Source organism: Otolemur garnettii, unplaced genomic scaffold (assembly GCF_000181295.1).
Source record: "Otolemur garnettii isolate 467f Iridium unplaced genomic scaffold, OtoGar3 scaffold00088, whole genome shotgun sequence".
Lineage (NCBI taxonomy): Eukaryota > Metazoa > Chordata > Mammalia > Primates > Galagidae > Otolemur > Otolemur garnettii.
In genome coordinates this window covers 7,554,714-7,575,286 of record NW_003852483.1, presented here as the reverse complement: position 1 = coordinate 7,575,286, position 20,573 = coordinate 7,554,714, and the positions used below count along the sequence as shown (strand labels likewise).

General features: G+C 49.4%; 1 protein-coding gene across 2 annotated transcripts in view; it reads left to right on the top strand.

Annotated features, from left to right (window-relative positions):
* The window catches only part of FGD3 (FYVE, RhoGEF and PH domain containing 3), a 42,779-nt gene that overhangs the window by 8,626 nt on the left and 13,580 nt on the right, over positions 1-20,573 (top strand). The window contains exons 2-12 of one of the 2 annotated variants that reach the window (XM_023516252.1): positions 2,226-2,315; positions 3,019-3,155; positions 3,811-3,910; positions 7,916-8,054; positions 8,821-8,879; positions 10,216-10,362; positions 11,983-12,075; positions 13,288-13,367; positions 14,838-14,868; positions 15,303-15,410; positions 16,898-16,960. In XM_023516252.1, coding sequence (XP_023372020.1) covers positions 2,226-2,315; positions 3,019-3,155; positions 3,811-3,910; positions 7,916-8,054; positions 8,821-8,879; positions 10,216-10,362; positions 11,983-12,075; positions 13,288-13,367; positions 14,838-14,868; positions 15,303-15,410; positions 16,898-16,960 — 1,047 coding nt within the window. Of the gene's footprint in view, positions 1-2,225; positions 2,316-3,018; positions 3,156-3,810; positions 3,968-7,915; positions 8,055-8,820; positions 8,880-10,215; positions 10,363-11,982; positions 12,076-13,287; positions 13,368-14,837; positions 14,869-15,302; positions 15,411-16,897; positions 16,961-20,573 lie in introns of both variants that reach the window. The other variant, XM_012808347.2, reaches the window with a different exon arrangement.

The window sequence follows — 20,573 nt, the reverse complement described above, 5'->3', positions numbered from 1 at the left end:
GAAATCTTCTGATAATCTTATGGAGGCCCCTTTGCATGAGACAAATTTCAAATTGCTTTTCTCTAGTTGTTTTCAAGATTTTCTTTGTTTTTAACGTCAGACAGTTTGATTATAGTGTATCTTGATGTGATTCTGTTTTGATTTTTCTTTAAATGAACTCTCTGCCCCTTTCTCTCCCTCTCCTTTGGGACTCATTATATGTATATGTTGACCTACTTGGTGGTGTCTCATAAGTCCTTTAGTCTCTCTTTGATTTTCTTTATTCTCTTTTGCTTTTACTTCTCTGAATAACCTCTTCAAGTTTGCAGATTCTTTCTTTTACCTGATCAAGTCTGCTGTTGAGCCCCTCTTATGAATTTCTTAGTTCAATTATTGTATATTTCAGTTCTAGAATGCCTGCTTTGTTCTTTTTATAATTTCTATTTCTTTGTTGGTATTCTCATTTTGTTCATACATCATTTCCTGGTTTGTGTGTATGTGTGTGTTTAGTTGTCTGTGTTCTCTAGTAAATGATTGAGCATCTTTATTACGTTTACTTAGATTTTTTTCAAGCAGCTCATAGATCTGTGTTTCTTTCTTTTTTTTTTTTTTTTGACAAAGTCTCAAGTTGTTACCCTGGGAGGAGTGCTGTGGCATCACAGCTCATAGCAACCTCAAACTCTTGGGCTTAAGCAATTTTCTTGCCTCAGCCTCCCAAGTAGCAGGGACTGTAGGTGTCCGCCACAATGCCCGGCTATTTTTGTTGTTGTTGTTGTTGCAGTTGTCATTGTTGTTTTAGCTGGTCTGGACCAGCTCAAGCCTGCCAGCCTTGATGTATGTGGCCAGTGCCCTACCCACTGAGCTACAGGCACCACCCAGATTTGTGTTTCTTTAGGGTCAGTTTTGTAGTTTTTATTTTGTTCCTTTAATGGGCTATGTTTTTCTCTATGCCATACATAGATCCATACAGGATTTGGGCGTTTGAAAAAACAAACTCCTCTTCCAATCTTTGCATGCTTGTTTCATGCAGGAGAAAACCACCAATCAGCTCAGCTGGAGGTTCCTTGATCTCTCAAACCTTTTCTAATCTCTCACTCCCTTAGCATCTACCTATAGAACTGAAGTTCCAATGTGCTGCCAGCCTTTATTTTCAAACTCTGGTGCTGGTCTTGTCACCACTTCAGTCAGGGAAACAGTGAGTTGTCCCTTGGGCAGCCCCCAGACAAGCCAGAATGTTGGACATACAGTTCACTGTCTTGATTCTGCCCTGTAGAAGGAGCCCCAGTAAGGGACATTTCCTCCCAGTTGTGCTGTGCTCTGCTGCATACAGAGAGAAGCACAAAAGGTGCTGCTGTGGTCTGAATGTGTTCCCACAAATTCACATGTTGAAACTTAATTGCCAATGTGAAAGTATTAAGTTGTGTGACCTTTAGGGGTTGATTGAGTCATGAGGGCAGAATGATCATGGATGAGATTAGGGCCTTTCTAAAAGGAGACAAAGAGTTCATGGATATGTTCTCTTCTACTCTTCTACCATGTGAGGGACATGGCATTCATCCCCCTTCTGTCCTTCTATGTTTTCCAGCAAGTGAGGGTACACCATTCAAAGCACCATCTTGGAAGCAGAGATTAGGCCTTCACCAGCTATCAAATCTGCTGGCACTTCGATCTTGGATTTCTGGCCTCCAGTACTATGAGAAACAAATTTCTGTTGTTTATAAATTATCCTGTCTCAGGGATTTTGTTATACCAACACAAATGCATCAAGACAGGCATGCTAAACACCACCTATTTTCCTGCTGTTTTTGCTGAAAATCTTTATTGGTTTTATGATGGCTTGGGTGCTGTAGTTTCTTATATAGTCTCTAGAATTCTCCCAGAGGTATTGTGGTCCATATAATGTTGTTAACTGTGGGTGTCTGTTGGGGTAGGAGGGCCTGTAGCTTCCTAGTTCACCACCTTGCTAATACTATTCTGCAATAATATTTTGATGTGCTTGTTGCAGCTGCTCTATAGTCAAAGCCCCAGGAGGATAGTGTCACCTCAAGGCTGGAGAGGCTTTTGGAGAATTGGCAGAAACTATTGCATTTTTTCCCAGAAATCTCCCTGGGAATACTATCTGTGGAAACTGGGTGCTACATGCCAGTGCCAGCAGCGTTATGGCCTGCACAGCAGGCGGCCCTTGTTAAGTGCTGTGTCCCCAAGGCTCATCTTCTCCAGGTGAGCTGCATCTCTTCTCTCCACAGCACTCTGACCCCCAGAAGCTGCTCCACATTGCCCAGGAGCTCCTGCACACTGAGGAGACCTACGTGAAGCGGCTGCACCTGCTGGACCAGGTAGCCCATATGGGGTAGGGGGGCTGCTTTTGTCCACTTTCAGAGTTTTAGTGGGCAGTTTAAGGGGCAAATGTTCTATCTCTTAGCATTGGTTGAGTATTACAATTGGAGTATGAACTACTTAAATACTAAAACCCAGACAAATGTAGGTCTAGTCTAGAAAAATTTTTTTGCTTTAGGTGCTTATGGCTCTGGGGAAAGGGTTTGCACAGTCACCTTTGGAGCAATTACATTATCTGAGAACATGAATGATTTCTCAACATTTTTTCTGCATACATAGTTGGGACAGTGGGTGCTACTCATTCCTGTCCATGTGGCAACGCAGGATTTATAAGCACAGGAAATAAAACACCAATCAAGCCAGGGGTTTAACAGAGTGTGCTGTGTATGTTTATGTTTCACAAGCCAGAGAAGGCAATCTGGACCTTTGGTTTCCTATGTGAGGTGGCTGAGGAAGGATGTGCTGCCTTGTCATCAGGACAAGTCTCTGCCTTACCCACAATCCTAAGCCATAAGTAAGCTTGTCTTAAGACCATGAGGTTGTTTAAACCAGTTTGATGGAAAGGGAGGAACATGATTCTGAAATTCATTAAGAAGCCACAAGGTGGTAGCCCCTTCTGATTGTCCACACCGGTGGCTGATGCCCAGTCATAACTGTCCATGGTAGATGATGTTCAGTGGCCACTGTGTGGGCTTCTCCCAGGTTTTCTACACCAGGCTGAGTGAAGCAGGGATCCCTCCAGAAGTCACCACTGGCATCTTCTCTAACATCTCCTCAATCCACCGTTTCCATGGGCAGTTCCTACTGCCTGAGCTGCAGACACGGATCACAGAGGAGTGGTGAGTACTGTCCACAGACACCTGGGGATGGCGTCTTAGGAGGCCTCTAAGCCTGGGGTTCGTGAGCCTGAAAGCCAGGTAGGTACTTAGGGATGGTCTCATGGTGACCTGCACAGTTCCAGGTCCAATCCTGACCCCACTCCTTTCTGGTTGGAAATCTATCAGTATATTTTTCTGTTTCTTGAAACTTATTTGTAAATTTCTATCCAAAACAGCAGCTAGTTTTTATTATCAGTCCTGCAAAGTGCTACTTTCCCCATGACTTTGCCAGCAACTCACAGAACCATCGTTTTGAATCTTTGCTCCCTGAAAAGGAGTAAAGTAGTATTTCATTGATCTTTTGACAGCTGCAGCCCATCATTGCACTTCTTTTAATACCTCTTGTATTTTGGGCACTGGCTCTCATCCTGCAGTGGTGAAATGTGTTATGGGCATCTTCTCATTTAATCACTTGGTGACATGTTATTTTCTAACCAATGTGACATAGAGGAGGAAAGGGAGGCTCAGAGAGGGTGACCGATCTGCTTGTCATCACACAGAGCTGGGAGCCATCTCAGCCTTTTCCCCGGACACCTTTGGGGAAATTCCTGTCCATTAACCTCAAGCCCCTATCCCAACCAGCTGTTTTTTCTGATGATTTTACTCCCCCATACAGGGACATGAACCCCCGGCTCGGGGACATCCTGCAGAAGCTGGCACCCTTCTTGAAGATGTATGGCGAGTATGTCAAGAACTTTGACCGGGCTGTGGGGCTGGTGAGCACTTGGACCCAGCGCTCCCCGCTATTTAAAGATGTCGTCCACAGCATCCAGGTAGGGCGGCTGCTGTGGATGCAGACATCTTTGAGGTGCCCAAAGCTGGCTGTGTTATTTTTAAAAACATAATTTTTTTTTACTACAAAAAGTAATATGTGGGGGTACCAAAAATGTACATTTTAAGAAAGGAAAAACTGAGTTAAAATCGTAATACTTCACATTTGACTTCTGTAATTACATAGTACAAGAGGTGCTCACTGTGACTTGTTTTCATCTTTTGTTATCAATATAGTTTGAGGATTGTGGAATGTGGTAAGAATCCAGTCTTATAGTTAGCAGCTTGTCCCAGCATCACCAGTGACCCCACATGCATAGGCACACGCATGTGCACATGTACACACACACACTTGTGCACACCCACGCACACATTCCCCTGTCCCATTCAGACTAGGGGGCTCATGGCCCTCAACATTCTCTGAGGTGATCCTGGATTTAAGGCAGCACCTATTAACTTTCTGCATTTTCCCCAGGCCCCAGTGTCATCAGATCACCCACAGTTTCCTAGTACAGAGTCCTAGACCCTCTAAGGGGAGGGTCTTTATGGGGAGATTTGAAAGATCCCCATCTCAGTATCAGCATCAAGTCCCAGAGAGGAGGGCCCTGTCCTCATGCAGAGTCCCTTTTTTTCCCCTTTTATGTCCCCGTGCCCATGTCCCTCATATACCTCAGGCACTCCAAGTTCTCACCCCAGCTGTCCCCAATGAACAGTCACTCCCAGCCTCCCCATGCTCCACCTCTGTTGACCTGGCAGCCATGTAGCCTGTGCTGCATGTGTCTGCAGAGCCAGGGTCTGATCATCCCCAGCTGAGGCGACAGCCAGGCCTATGGGACAGAGTGGGAACCAGGAGAACAAGATGGGGTGCTTAGGCTGGTGCATGTGCTGTGGTATTGCAGTCCTACGAAGGGTACGAGAACAAAGTCCTGCTGTTTAGGACTCAGTGTCCATTGCCAGGAAGTGTGTTCCCCTTGGTCTTATTAACCATCAGTGCCAGGTGTGCCATTGCTCTTAGAGCCGACACTATAGATCATCAACAGGGGCCATGGCCAGTGTCCCCTGCTCCTCCCTAACTGGCTCTGTGGAGCCCTAGGTGTCCTTCCTAGTCCTGAAGTGTCACTATTTTTCTTTTCCTCTCTTCTCCCACTCTCCTCTCATCAGCAGCATCATCATTATCATCATCAAAGCCATAATTGAGGAAGTTGGAATCTGTCTAAATCTGCATTGGCCAATTAGTATCTGATTTGGTTATTCTCAGGACAAACAGAAGAAAAAGACAAAATCAAGACTAATTTGGTTTTCTTCTCAGGTTGCCAGTTGAGCTGAGATTCCACTCTAGGCTTCGGAATGCAGGAGGAGGAGAGGGCATACTCTGGGAGTCTGCACTTCCTCTGTGTAGATGCCACAACCCTAAAATCTCCACACAACCACAAAGCATAATGGAATTCATGTACTGTTGAGTGTGAATGATTTCCTCCCAATGGCAGCAAAACAGGCTGTCACCTGACACAGGCTGCATCCCCCATCTACACCTGGCAGACCATGTTCTTTGGGCGAACAGACCTTAGGTGGCTAGATACTTTCCATATTGGAATGACAGACAACTGTCTACAGCAGCTGCACCAGCATTACCTGGGCACTATCTACCTGGGAATACGTGTGGGCACACGACCCTGGTCACAGGCCAGCTGCTGGTTAGCATGTCCATGTCACTTTATCCTGGGCACTGGGCTGGGCAAGCTGTGGGAAAAACTCTCCACCCCAGACGCAGCACAGTACAGCCAGTCTCTCCAAACAACTTTGCCCTCAAGGACCCTGGGCTTTGCCTGAGGACATCGATGGTACTTCAGGCATCTGGGGGGTGGAGGCCTGGACGCTGTAAACATGCTTCAGGGCACATCGTGGCTGCAACTGAAAACTGTCTCACCCAAATGTTCCTCATGCTGAGGCTCAGAAGACCTGGCATGGAAAAAATGGGGTCGCATGATAGTCAAAGTTCCTGCGGCCTTTGGAGGTGTTTTTTGTTCCATCCAAAGAATAATTCAAATTATTTAAACTTTAATTTTGAAGTAGTTTCAGATATTTACAGAAAAGTTGCAAAAATGACAAACCGTTACCAACTGTTAACATTTTGTCTTCCTTATCATTCTCACTAAACACACATATGATTATTATTTGAGCTTTTTGAGACTAAGTTGCAGACACTATAGCCCTTTGTCACTAATCGTGAACAAGGGCATTCTCTTTCATGACCACAGCGCAGTGATCAAAATCAGGGAATTTTACATTGACGTTACAGTGTTATTTACTCCACAGCCCACGCTCAAATGCCACCAGTTGTCCCAATAATGTTCTTTTCTTCTGGTCAGGGCCTGAGGCCACACATTGCATGCACTATTGCTCTCATCTCCTGTTTAGAACAGACCTCTCTGCTTGTCTTTCTGAGGGGTACAGCCCCTGTCTGCTGCCTGTCAGTGTGAGTTTGTGCACTATTTGTTTATAGTTGGATTCAGGCTGTGCCTTTCCACTGTCATGAGCCTGTGTCCCTCTCACGGTGCCTTGCCTGGGGGCCCATGATCTTTGTCCCTTTTCTGGGGATGCTCACTTGATTAAAGGATGCATCCCTTAAAGGATTAAGGGATGTCCCCTTACCGGGACTCTCCAGGTAAAGTCAGGTTTCTCCCCCATTGATAAGTTTCTTATAGGTAGATCCTAAGGGATAACATAAATCTCCTGCTCCTCACCATCCCTTGAGATTCTTGCAATTGAAACAGTTGTTTTTAGGAAGGTTACAAACCAGGTTTTTTCTCACTCTGGTATAGCCGAGGTACTTTCCGGCTGGAAGCCATTCTGTTATAGGCCCTGAGCCCTGTGAGGGTGGCTAAGGTTCTCATGCCACTGGCAAGTGGGTAGGGAAAGCAGGTGGAGAACAGCGGCCATGGCCCCCTCAGCTGGAGGCTCTGCCCAGTGGGTGTTGTCGGGCCAGGGGGAGACAAAATGGCATGGGCTAGAGGAACTGAGCGGGGAGCACAGAGGTGACAGGTGACAGGATCCCGTGTGCATGTGTGTCTGGGCCTTGGATGCTGGATTAAGGGTATGGATTCATCCAGCAGCAGTAAGGAGGTGCTGATAGGCTGGGAGGGAGCCCAGGGGGATCTGGGGGACAGTACTGGGCAGGGCCTTGGGGAGACTCAGCACTCCAGGTGCGCACCCAAACACTCGAGCTTGTGTTTGTAATGAGAGGTGTCTGCAGAAGGACTCTCAGAGTGGCTTCAAGCATGAGGAGAGATGCTGACCCAGTTCCCTATGGGAAGAGTTGGGCAAAGCTCCTCTTGATTCCTTAGCAGAGGGTAGAAAGAGCATCAGGCCCAGGGTGAATGTGAGTGGGGAGGAAACCACTCTTTTTTTTTTAAACTCAAGCTATCACCCTGGGTAGAGCACTATGGTGTCATAGCTCACAGCAACCTCAAATTCCTGGGCTTAAGCTATTCCCTTGCCTTGGCCTCCCGAGTAGCTGGGACTACAGGTGCCTGCCACAATGCCCGGCTATTTTATATTGTTGTTGTTGTAGTTGTTATTGTTTGGCAGGCCCAGGCCTGATTCGAACCTGCCAGCTCTGGTGTATGTGGCTGGCGCCTCAGAAGCTTGAGCTATAGGCACCACCTGAGGAAACCACTCTTGAGGGGAAAATATTGTCTTGGCCAGGCATTTATTTTCTCTGGTGAGGATGTACATAAACGAGCAAGCGCTGGACTAGAGCCAGCCCACCTGGGCTGCAATTCCTTGCTCTGTCAGTCAGACTCTCTGAGCCTCGGTTTCCCCGGATGTAAAGTGTATTCCATGCCAGCCTTATCTCAAAGGGCAGCCAGTTCCAGACAGACTCCTGGGACTGTGATACACAGAGCAAGGGGTGGGACTGGTGTCCACAAGCTGTCCTCTGTTCCCCACAGAAAGAGGAGGTGTGCGGGAACCTGACACTGCAGCACCACATGTTGGAGCCTGTGCAGAGGGTCCCCCGGTACGAGCTGCTGCTGAAGGACTATCTGAAGAGGCTCCCAGGCGATGCCCTGGACCGGAAGGACGCAGAGAGTGAGTTGGGGAAGATGCAAGGCAGAGGGCTCCATGAGAGGGCAGGGGGACTCTGAGAACCCTGGAGGTAAAGGGGGAGGAGGAGACAGACATGGGGGGGGGGAGGCAGTGACACAGAGAGACATGCACAGAGAACTGAAAGAGAGGAAGATAGAGACAAGAGAGACACAGAAAGAGTGGGGGGAGGGAGACAGACACACAGAGAGACAGAGAGAGGAGGATAGAGAGAGGCAAGAGAAACAAAAGGGAGGGGAAGAAGAGACAGAGAGAGACACACAGAGAAACAGAAAGAGGAGGGGCAGAGAGAGAGTGTCCCCTAAACAGCTCAAGAAGTGACTTAGTGAAGTCACTAAGGGCAGAGAAAAATCTCCCCTGCTTGAAATGTGAGGGTACATGTTGGTCTAGGTAAGGTACTGCCCAATGTTGGCCCTCTTCAGATCTTAGGCCCCAGGAATGGGCCTCATGGGGCTGGTGGGGGCCTCTGATCCAAGGGCACTGACCAGTGTGGCCAGCGGCCAGCACAGGGCAGGGTCTGTGCAGGAGAGTGGAGGCCCCCACTGCTGTTAGCCCCAGCAAATGCACGTCTACAGGTCACACCCCTGGCCCCTGGGCCAGGCCTCTGGAGCAGCCCAGGTGCCTGTGGGAAAGACCAAGAGCAGGGACAGAACCTGGAGGCAGCTGCCTGGGAGCTCCAGAGTCAGCCTCTCATAAGAAAATGTGGAATGTCCCATGGGCCCCAGGCTAACCCTGAGTCTTGCCCCGGCAGGGTCCTTGGAGCTCATCTCCACAGCTGCCAACCACTCCAATGCTGCCATTCGGAAAGTGGTGAGTGCAGGGGAGGGGCTCACAGGGTGGGGCAGGGGGAGTGAGAGCAGGTGGACCTGTCCCCCAAGGGGGGCTCCCTGAGTGAGCACCTTCACCCCACCCTGTCCCCAGGTGGCCAGGGGCTCCACCTTGGTCTGGATAGGCCTGCTCTGTATTAGACCTATGATCCTTGGTAAGTTACTTGGCACTCTGTGCCTCAGTTTCCTCATCTGTAAAATGAAGGCTCTGACAGAACCTGTCTAATGGGGCTGTTGGGGGAATTAAAAGATTCACTCTACATGAAGTGCCGAGAACAAGACCTGGCTCAGTAAGCATCAGTCTTAGTGTTGTTGTCATTCATTCATTTACCCACTGACACTGTATTCGTCCCTTTCACGGGTTGACTCTGTGCACACCCAGCCCCCAGTACATGACAGGTGCACACCCAGCCCCCCCAGTACCTGACAGGTGCACACACAGCCTCCCTAGCACATGCCAGCTGCATGCCCAAAGTCCCTGTAAACACATCTGTTACCTGTCCACTCCCCCAAATTCCCACAAGGCCCTCACCCTGTCCTTGTCTGCCCTTCTAAGCTCTCCCTCTGCCAGCCCCTCTTGTGCCCCTACACTCCATGCCATGCCATATGGCCCACCTGCGTCTACCTGCATCTGTGCCAGAGACAGAAGGTCCAGCCAAATCAGCCTGCTAAGGGTATGCAGGCTGAGATCATTCACGTCCAAGGGCTGCTGAGGCACGGCAGGTCCAGACTCAGACCATGCCGTGTTGTTGAGGTTCCTGTGGGCTTGGCTTTGCTTTCTGCTGCGTTGGCTTCCAGCTCAGAGCTGGGGCCATAAGCTGTGACCTTGTCCTTTCACACCTCCAGGTGCTGGTTAGCCATATGATTACCCCACCAGTCACTGTGGCCAGGGGAAGGTGATATGCAGACTGGCTGAATTTGGGTCACAGCCATCCAACTCATCTTTTCATGCCTAAGTTTCCTTGTCTGTAAAGTGGAGATATTAATGGCACCCACATGATAGGGTTGGTGTCAGAATTAAATGAGTTAAAATATGTATCATATGTAGAACAGCACCTAGTTCAGCTATGAAGTTAGCTGCTGTTGTTATTTATTATTGTTGTTATTCTCTGCATGGTGAACTTCTATTCATCCTTCAGTACCCAACTGGAACATCCTCCCTTGTTTTCCCTCCTCACCTGTTGTTAGGAGGCTCATTGCCTATCTGAAACCTGGGTTTCGGTGGGGGGCAGGACAGGGCTCCGTGCCTGAGTTCCCACAGCTCGCAGGCTTTTGGCCCCTGTGACTGTGCCCCTGCCTGAGCCCCATGTCTCTTGCAGGAGAAAATGCACAAGCTCTTGGAGGTATACGAACAACTGGGTGGGGAGGAGGATATTGTCAACCCAGCAAATGAGCTGATCAAGGAGGGTCACATCCAGAAGCTGTCAGCCAAGAACGGCACCACCCAGGACCGTCATCTCTTCTTGGTAAGCCTGGCCCTGCCAGTCCAGCCACAGAGCTCCCTGCCTCCTCCTTGCAGCCCCAGGTGGTGCTGGCAGGGCTCTGCTTGCCCAAGGAATGGCTCTTCTGTGGCCTCTCCTGCTGGAACTGCTGGCATCATCTGTGGCTCCCCAGCCACATGGAGCCTGATTCCTCCACATCCAAGCACCAAGCCTTTGCCACAGCACTGCTGCATTTGTTGTACACATCTCCTGTTTTTATCCCTCACAGCCAATGTCCCTGTTCTTCCTAATCTGCTTCCACTGGAGTTGAGCAGACTCTAGTTCATAGCAACCCAGAAAGCATAAAGAACCATAGCAGGGTGTTATGATTTCAACTATCCCAAAACCAAACCCTGGCCTGGAGGGAAAGGAAAAGGGCAAAAGGAAAGATCTACTCTGGGCGCCCCTGATGAAGTGGGAACAGACATGACTTTTCTTCCCATTTCCATTTTCCTCTAGTTCTTCTTATATAAATAATTATTTCTTTGAATTTTTTTTTTTTTTTTTTGAGACAGAGCCTCAAGCTGTTCCCTTGGGTAGAGTGCTGTGGCGTCATAGCTCACAACAACCTCCAACTCCAGGCTCAAGCGAGTCTCCTGACTCAGCTTCCCAAGTAGCTGGGACCACAGGCACCCGCCACAATGCCTGGCTATTTTTTGGTTGCAGCCATCATTGTTTGGCAGGCCCGGACTGGATTTGAACCCACCACCTTAGGTGTATGTGGCTGGCGCTTTAGCCACTTGAGCCACAGGCGCCGAGCCTCTTTAAAATATTTTTTAAAAGTTTTTAAAATTTACATTGAGTAAAACTCACTTTTGCTGTACAGTTCTGAGTTATGACAAATACAGTTGTTGTAACCACAATGAAGTTACAGAACAATTTGATCACTCCCTGCCAAACTCCATTTTCCTGCCCCTTTGTGGTTAAGTGTTCCCCCTTCTTCTCTGCCATGACAACCAGCGATCTGTTCTCTGTTTCTATAATTATGCCTTCTTCAGAATGCCACATAAATGCCATAAAATGAGTCTGGCTTCTTGTCCTTGACTTGTGCATTTGAGAAGTTCATCCATATTCTTTGTTCATTCAATAGTTTTGTTTTTTTATTACACAACCCATGGTTTAAAAATTTTAAAAGGGAAATTTGGACAAAATAAAGCTATTATCAATAGATTCTTTGCCCAAACATGTACTAATTATTAAAATAATCCACATATTTACTTTGTGACTCACATCTGTAATCCCAGCACTTTAGGAGCCTGAAGCAGAAGGATCTCTTCAGGTCAGGAGTTTGAGACCAACCTGAGCAATACAGCAAGACCCTGTCTGCACAAAAAAGTATTTAAAGAAAATTAGCTGGGTGGAATGGCATGTGCCTATAGTCCCAGCCACTTGGGAGGCTGTGGCAAGTGGATTGTTTGAGCCCAGGAGTTTGAGTTATAGTGAGCTATGATCGTACTACTACACTCTAGCCTGGAAAACAGAATGAGACCCTACCCCCTACCAAAAAAAAAAAAAGTGAAAAATTGTGTATGAGAAGCTCACTGGGGCCTCTGGGTCCCCCACCGGGGAGCCCCTGCCCTTCACCTGTGCCCATTCCTCTTGTAGTTCAACAGCATGATCCTTTACTGTGTGCCCAAGCTGCGGCTCATGGGCCAGAAGTTCAGTGTCCGGGAGAAGATGGACATCTCAGGCCTCCAGGTGGGTGAGCCCATGTTGGGGGTCATTGCCCATGAATCCTCACCTGGTTTGAAAGCTGACTGGGAAAATGACACTGAAGAAGAATAACTCACGCCAGTTTAAAAAAAAACACAGGGTCTGAGAATGCCTGGAGAAGGCTTACATTAACTCAGGCTGAGTAAACTGAGAAAATGCGGCCTCTCTCTGGCCTCTTCAGAAGGCTTTTATTGATTTTTAGCAAGGTGCAAATGCAGAATGCAAAAATGCCAAAAGATAGGGTTGAAAGAATCCCAAATCCCCAAGAAGACTAGATAGAGAGAGAGGCTGGGTAAGAGGTAGGGGGTTGTTAATAGACAGCCTGCAAATGGTGTATTTAGAAAGGGGGAGGGAAAAACTAGTTCTGTCCCCACAGGGGAAGTAAGCCAGGTTTCCTGAAAGTTCAAAGAGCTTAACCCCTTTCACAAGTTGCATAGGGATAGTCCTTTCTGTTGCAGTGCCTCTGGGCTCTTTTCATCTTCCAAGGTTTTTATATAGTTAGGGGAAACCATTTTTCGAGTGTTTTTCTCTAAAATGTTAGTTGTATTGTAATTAATTAAATGTGTTAATGCAGAAATTCTCAACTGAGGGCTGGGAATGTCCAAAGATTCAGGATAGGGTCTAGGGTCTGTACTTCCCTAAGGCCACCCGCTGGTTGGGTGGGTGGCTAGAGCTGCGGGCTGGGCCTGAGGATCACCTGGAGCCACCACACCTGCTATTATGCTCTGTTGTCATGTACTGATGAAAGGATGGAACCTGAGGCTGCAGTTCTTCTGAAGGAATGACTGTTTTATCAGTTCTGGGCACACATTGTCCTATTTTTGTGTCTGAACTCAGGGCACACTTGCTCAGAGGATTCAGATGTCTGCAGGGTGGGTGAGGCCCTCTTCACTCTTTTTATAAGACCCTCATCCCTCCTGAGGGGGTGCCTGGCAGTGCTGGTGGGAAACACACAACTCCACTGGGGCTGGCTGAGGTGACACCCAGAGAAGGCCTGCCAGGCTGGCAGGTTTGACCAGCAGAAACCCTCTGTGACCCTGAGCCTTGGTGGCCCCCTTTCCACAGACCTGAGGGGCTGCTGTGTCTCCTTTGCTTTCTCCTTAGGAAATAAATCTAAGTCAGAGACGGTGAGGCCGGAGTCACTAAACTATCCCACCTTGTTTTGTTTATGTTTTATTCTTTGTCCTTGTCCATCAGGTGCAGGATATTGTCAAGCCGAATGCAGCACATACGTTCATCATAACAGGAAGAAAAAGGTCCCTGGAGCTGCAGACTCGGTAGGCCTCAGGCTTCTCCAGTGTCTACAACTGTGTAAATGAATGGCTTTGACCTGAGATTTTAGCAAATGCCTCTTCTTTCTCCCTCAAATGGATAATCTTGCCATATGTTTTTAAAAATTAATTAATTTATGGTTTAAAATTTAACAGTATCATGGTAAGTTAGTGAATTAGGTAAATTAAACCTCTGCCTACCTTCTGTCCCCAGGCTGTCAGACATTCCTAACCATCCCCTAACTATCCTTCTAGGATGTTTTATGTACATACATATGTCTATTTTTTTTTTTTTTTGGAGACAGAGTCTCACTTTGTCGCCCCTGGTTGAGTGCTGTGGTGTCATAGCTCGCAGCAACTTCAAACTCTTGGGCTCAAGTGATCCTCTTGCATCAGCCTCCCAAATAGCTGGGACAACAGGCATCTGCCACAGTGCCTGGCTATTTTTAGAGGTGAGGTCTCGCTCTGGCTCAGGCTGGTCTTGAACCTGTGAGCTCAGACAATCTACCTACTTTGGCCAGCCAAGTACTGGGATCACAGGCGTAAGCCACCTCAGTGGGCCATGTGTCTACTCTTTGAATCACAGATAACTGTTTACAGTGTAGACTGCTTTGCATCTTGCTTTTTTCATTTAACTTATCAAGAATCACCCCATATGGGTGCCCCATATCCTAGAGCAGCGTAATTCTGTTGTCATTAATCAACTCCCACTGATGAGGGCCTAGAGTCCTCCAAGACCTTACTGTTGGAAGCAGTGCTGCAAATGGTATCCATGTATTTAGGTTTTTGTGCATATGTCTTTAGAGCCATCAGGTAGATTCCTGATGTAGACGTGCTGCTCAAAGAGTGTACATTTGTTTTGAATTTTGGTGGATGTTGTCACCTCATCTTTTAAAATGATGCCAGCCTGATGCTCTGACTAGCTGTGTGTGTGGGTCCTATCTCTCACATTCCACAAATGATGAGATCTTTGTAATGACCTGTGATGGTTCAGGGAGGCATTGTTGTACATCTGTTGCAGAGGGCTCTGTGTGGCACACCTAGCTCCACCAGGCCCCACTTGTCCAGGGTTTTGGAGATCTTCAGGCCAGTCTTTGTGCATTTATTTTTTTTAACTTTTTAGAGACAGAGTCTCACTTTATTGCCCTCAGTAGAGTGCTGTGGTGTCACAGCTCACAGCAACCTCCAACTCCTGGGCTTAGACGATTCTCTTGCCTCAGCCTCCTGAGTAGCTGGGACTACAGGTGCCCACCAGAATGCCTGGCTATTTTTTTGTTGCAGTTTGGCCAGGGCTGGGTTTGAACCTGCTGTTCTCAGTATATGAGGCCGGCACCCTACTCACTGAGCTACAGGCGCCACCCACCCAAGCTGCATTTATAAGACAGGCTTGGGTGTACCCTGCAGGCTGAGGGGCAGCTGGTGGTGTAGAGTTAGTATAAAAGACTGGATTAACAAAATACTATTTTGATTATATAGGACAGAAGAAGAGAAGAAAGAATGGATTCAGGTAAGTTCCTAAAGTTTTAAGTAACCAAATGACCACATTATTGAGCAGTATGGCCATTCATGTTGGAGCAGAGAGAGAGGGTGGCCTGAGGTCCCCAGCACTGCTTGTCTCCCATGTCCTGTCCTGAAGGGATGCAGTGACTGTGCTAAGCACCTTCAGATGCTATAAGCCTGTCAGTCCATCAACTTGTTTTAGGCCCCCCATGTAAACATAAATGGACTCCAAATAAACAGTACAGGCTCAGTGTTCTCTCCTGGTAGATTCCTGAGTTGTTCGTTGGCCAGTGGGGGTGGGGTTGAGATGGCCAGTGGCCTGGGAGCTGTTCCGAGAATGCCAGGACTCTGTCTGCAGAACAGAGACGGGCACGGCTCTTCTGCGGGGTGGCATCCTCCTGCACTCCCTGATGGCCCTTGCTGCTTTCTCATTGTGTTCAGATTATCCAGGCCACCATTGAGAAGCACAAGCAGAACAGTGAGACCTTCAAGGCCTTTGGAGGCTCCTTTAGCCCAGATGAGGACCCCAGCCTTCCTCCAGAGATGCCTGTGAGTCAGCAGCCTGGGCTGTGGAGGGGCCTCCAGGGCATGTGGCTGCCTGCCAAGAAGCAGAAGGGGCAGGTGTTTCGGAGGGAAGCTCATCCCCCTGATGCTTTCCTCATGCTGGGACCAAGGACCAGGGTGCTGGTGGTGGGCAATGTGTATTCATCTGTTCATCCTTTACTGGGTGCCCACTGAGCCTGCTGGGCCCTGAGACCAGAGGTCAGTGCTCAGTTGTGCAGGAAGGATGCAGGCATGGAGGAAGTGTTCCTCACAAGCTGTTTTGTCATCTTGTGCCTATTGCAGATGGCAGATGGGTGCAGCCCAACTATACACCCAGGGTTATCGTACCCTGTGGAAACTGAGTCTCAGAGGAGGTTGGTGACATGCCTAGGCCACAGAGAGTAGAGCCTTGGCATCCTTCCTACATGCCACATGTATAGCACGTCCAGCAACTGCAAGCATCTTTGTGTTTTACCCCCAAGCACTCTTGCCCTTAGGAGATGGAAGTTCAGAGCCCCTTGGAGTGAGCTTTGGGGATAGCTCATTCCCTGTCCCCATGTGGAGCTGCCCCCTGGGCGCAGCCTTCATCACTCCTGGAATTTCCTGGAGTCAGGGAAGGAGGATGGGAGGAGAAGGCAGATCTCTACCTGCTGTGAGGAGGGCCCTGTAGTGGCTGGTCCTAGGAGAGGTGGAGGCGAGGGGCTGGAGCTGCAGCAAAGACACATCTGGGCTGGAGGCACCCAGGAGAGGTGGTGCCCTGGGCCCTATGCCAGGCTCCAGCCTTCATGAGGGCCGCAGGCATGACTTTAGAGTGAAGATGCCCTGGCTCTTGTCCCCTTGCCTGGCCTCAGGCTGGCCCAGCACGCCCAAGGCCTAACTCCAGGCTGGCTTCTCCCACCCCTACCTCCCGGAGTCTGCTGGCAGCAGTCCAGCTCTCCATTTATCCACTTCACATTTGCATCAAATCTGCTGCCTTTTTTCTGCCTCCCAGACTTATTTTGTAAGAAAACTTTGCACCATTCTCAGTCTGTGATGGCCTTATGTGGAGATGACCTAGGAGTGGGAGATACTGAGCATGCTGTTGACTCCGAGGCTGAGTCCAGCACCTTGCTCTGTAGGAGAGAGTTGGGGGCTGCAGAGATGCTTCATAGGGACCCCTGGAGGATGAGGAGGGAATCCAAGGGACCTCCCTAGCTGGGCAGCTCAGTGCGGTTTAGAACCTTCATCAAGGTGGGCCTCAGGGAGGGACCACCTACCAGCCACCCACCCATGCTGGGAAATGCTGATTCCCAGGATGCCTTCTAGCTAGCTAAGGACCAGGCCAGGAAGGGAGCAGCTTCTCCAAATTCACAGAAAATGCTAGGCTCTGAGAATTCCTTCTCCCAAACCTGCCCTCAATGTACAGAGGTGCTAGTGTTTCAGAAAACGTCCTTCTGCTACATGGGGCTGTATGACCTTGGGATCTCTCACTCAGCCTATGTTGTCCCTTCCAGATGGGGAACACCAGCTCTGGGGAGTCTGCGGTGATGACGGAAGGCAGCAGTGCTACAACAGGGGTGAGTGGTCCATACCCAGTGGTCAACAGGGACAGAAGGTAGAAAGGGAGAGTCTGATGAGGGTGACTGGTAGGAAGAAGACCAAGGCCATTTGAAGGGCAAGGGGCAAGGGGTCATTCTTATCCCTGGCCTGTGTGACTAGGGCCTGGGTGTGTCAATATGAAGCTGTGTCTGTGAGCAGGCGCTTGATAAGACAGGCACACAGGAGTCTGTCAGTGTGGGGGTATCCCTTACCTGGGCCTGGAGTGGTCACACAGCTGTGCACACATGTGAGAATCCTCTGAGCTCTACATGAATGTCTGTGCTCTTAAGATGAGTGAATTGTGCCTTGGTAAAGCATGTACTGACGTGGAACCAGGTCCTTAAGAGGTGCAGTACTGCAAAGAGGACAGCTCAATTCCTACGCCAATCCTGGACTTTTCACCACTCTCATCTGTGTTTTGGTTCTCCTCAAGGTTGTGTGGCTTGTGGCGGCATGGCTCAGAGCCAGGAAGCCTGTGTCCACATGTCTGCCTGCCAGGAATGGCCATGGGCACTTTATGAGGCCTTTCTCCCTCCATTTAACCTGGGGAAGTGAAACAGGATACAGAGCGTGTCACTGTGCCACGAGCATCAGAACCTGGGGCTGCTGTCCTTGGCTCTTGGCCTGATGCTTACTCACACTGATAGCCACACGCAGCCCTAGACCACCATGGTGCAGCTGTGAGGGCCACATGCTGGGAGGGCCACTCTCATGGAGGAATGACATGACACCTGTGTGGGTTGGCTATCCCAGATGCAGGGTCTGCTTCTCCTCTTGGTCACTAGGCCTCCACCTTGGGGACACAGCCCCCACGTTCTCTCCTACAAGTCTTCCCTTCCCTCATGCTTAATCTGTCTCTTAATTTCTCTGGCTTTCTCATTCTGTCTGTCTCTGTCTCTGTCTCTGTCTCTCTCTCTCTCTCACACACACACACACACACAGACCCAGGGCTCCATCTTGGAGTAGGTGTCCCACTGGTCAAGGCATAGAACAGCTGATGGTTTAGCCTGAACTTTAACCCCCATCCCCCAAGAGTTCACTATAAACATTATGCTGTTATGCAGCTCAGGATGTGAGCCATTCTGGCATTCTGCTATGGCCAACCTCATTTTGTGGAAGAGGAAACAGGCTCAGAGCAGTGGGGTGAGCTAGACTTGATGAAGGGGGAGGACTTGCCATGAGGACAAGACTGTTGTAGAGGGCAGGAGTGGAGGGAGAGAAGGACTGACTGGCTACCTTCCCCACTTCCCACTATCCTCTTGGTCTCAGGGAACAAGTGTCCCTGTCCTGAGCTAAATCTCTAGGAGGAACACACAAGCCCCTACCCTGGGCTGCCTGCATGGACCAGTGCTAAGGCCTACTCAGGTGGGTCTGTCCAGGTGGGTGGCCAGATGCTGGCTACCACACTGTCCCTGTGACTTAAGCTGTATCAGGTTACACCAGTTGTGTCCTCAGGTGGTTGGGCATTGGAAACTTCCAGGAAACTCAGTAGGCTTCAGAGAAGGATGTAGGATTTCAGGGGCACAATAGAGGACAGGAGGAAAGGAGGGACTTCAGAAAATAACAAATGGGCCAGAGGAAAGGCACCTTACTCAAAAGGTGCGGCCACCTGGCCTCTGCAGAACAGAAAGCCACCCCAAGGGTAAATCTTGTCAAAACCGAAAATCAGGAAGTCTGAACACAGCACCTTAGTCTCACTGCGTAACCTCCTGAGCGGCTTCCTGTGGTCTCCTCTGGGCTGTCTGGCCTCACTCTGCTTCCTGGCCACCCTCCCCCACCACGCCTTGGTCTCCCCTTGCTCTACCAGGCCCCCAGCCCTTGGCCCTTCTGCCTGCCCTGCCCACATCCATGTGTCCTGTCCCAGGGTCCCTGGTAAAAACATTTCCCATATGAATCAGCCCATCGGCAACTTTTTGAATTGCCAAACCATGTGTGTGGCTGCACCCCAGACAGACAAAGCTCTATTAGTCCCTTTTCTGAGGCATTTAGTGATGTTATGAAAAGCCACATGTACTCATGAATGTGTGACTGCATTCCCCAAAGCATGAGCGGCCCAGAGTGGGCAGGCACACAATTGCATAGTCACAACAGGACCCTTCTGCCCTCACACATGAGTATGAGGCACTCCCCATCAGCTTCTCATCCCTCAGCCAGGGCAGGTACCCCTGACATCTCCATGATGAGGCCCTGGCACAGAGCACTGCCTCCCACCTGGACAGCTCACATGGGGAAGCTGAGCTGAACTCTGCATGGTGACCTCCACAATCCAGCCTGGGACAGGCCTGTGGAGGCCTCAGTGGTCATTCGCTGGCCACAAAGCCATCAAGGTGCAGTGAGAGCTATCCATTCTTTGTTGGTGCCACTGTACCTGGATGTAAGTCCACAGGCCCTGGACATAGGACCCTTGGGGATGCAGGAAAGCAGAAATGGGTGGTGGCTTTGTGGTTGTAGAGGCCCTGGGGTGGACAGGACCTGTAGGAGCCTTTGAGCTAAAGCACAGGACATCTGCAGGTAGGATGGGGTCCCACATCAAAGACTGACAGGCAGTTGTTGCCTAGAATGTTCTAGCTGGAAGGAACCTAAAAGGCTATGTTTTAGAATGTTTTAACCTGTGGAAAGGCACAGGCTCAGACTGGCCCTGGAGCAAGGCTTTGGGCAGGTACCGAGTCTGGAGATTCTCTTTGCCTTGGGCAGAGATTGGAGAAGCTATCAGGTGCCCATCGATGAGCAAGAAGGTAACTGGGGGCCCCTGTAGCTCAGGGCCTCTGTCTATGGCTGGGGGTCTGCCTGGGTCAGGCTGTGGTCGGCTGGATCACAACAGCCATGCTTGGCAGGGTGGACGTGCAGTCTGCCTCACTCCCTTTCTTTCTCCTGACCCAGAGCTCAACCTTCCTGGGGTTCCACAGTGTCCCATGGCAGCCAGATGCTCAGGGTCACATTCCAGTTCCAGTCTCTTGTCTCTGTCCCATACCAAGCCAGGGATGGCCCCACAACAAACAACTGAGCAATAAACTGCAACTGCAGCCCTGACCTCACCACCACCAGTGCCCGTGGCCTGGCCTGGCCATGCGTTTCTCATTGTGTCTTCCTGTGAGCAGACTGAGTGGAGGGGAGATTTTGGTGGCAACTGTACAGGGTGAGTGTGGTGTACATTTTACAAGGAAAGTGAGTTTATTCTTGCACCAAAAGGTGTGACTTTTCTATAGTATTCTTAACTTAAACGCTTGCTTTTAGCAAATTTAAAGAGGAAAACAAATCCATTGGTAGGGGAATGGTTTATTTCCTCAGCCCCAATTTCTTCAGCAGAATAGTCTCTGGAAGCTTCTCTTCTCTTCTTCTTCCAAGAGAAGCTAGAACCAAAGTAGGTATTTTTTCAAAGGGCCTCCCAGAATTTAAAGCCTTCTCTTTGCAAAAGTCATATCACTCTAAACAGAAACCCAACATGTCAGAGTTTGAGAGGCCTCCCAGGGCCCCAGACTCACTATGGCTGACACATGGAGCCCTCCAAGGTGAGGCACTTGCCTCCAGCTCCCTTTCCTGGGCTGTGCCAAGGGCTCTTCCCAGGTGCTGCCTTCCCCTACAGCTCTGGTT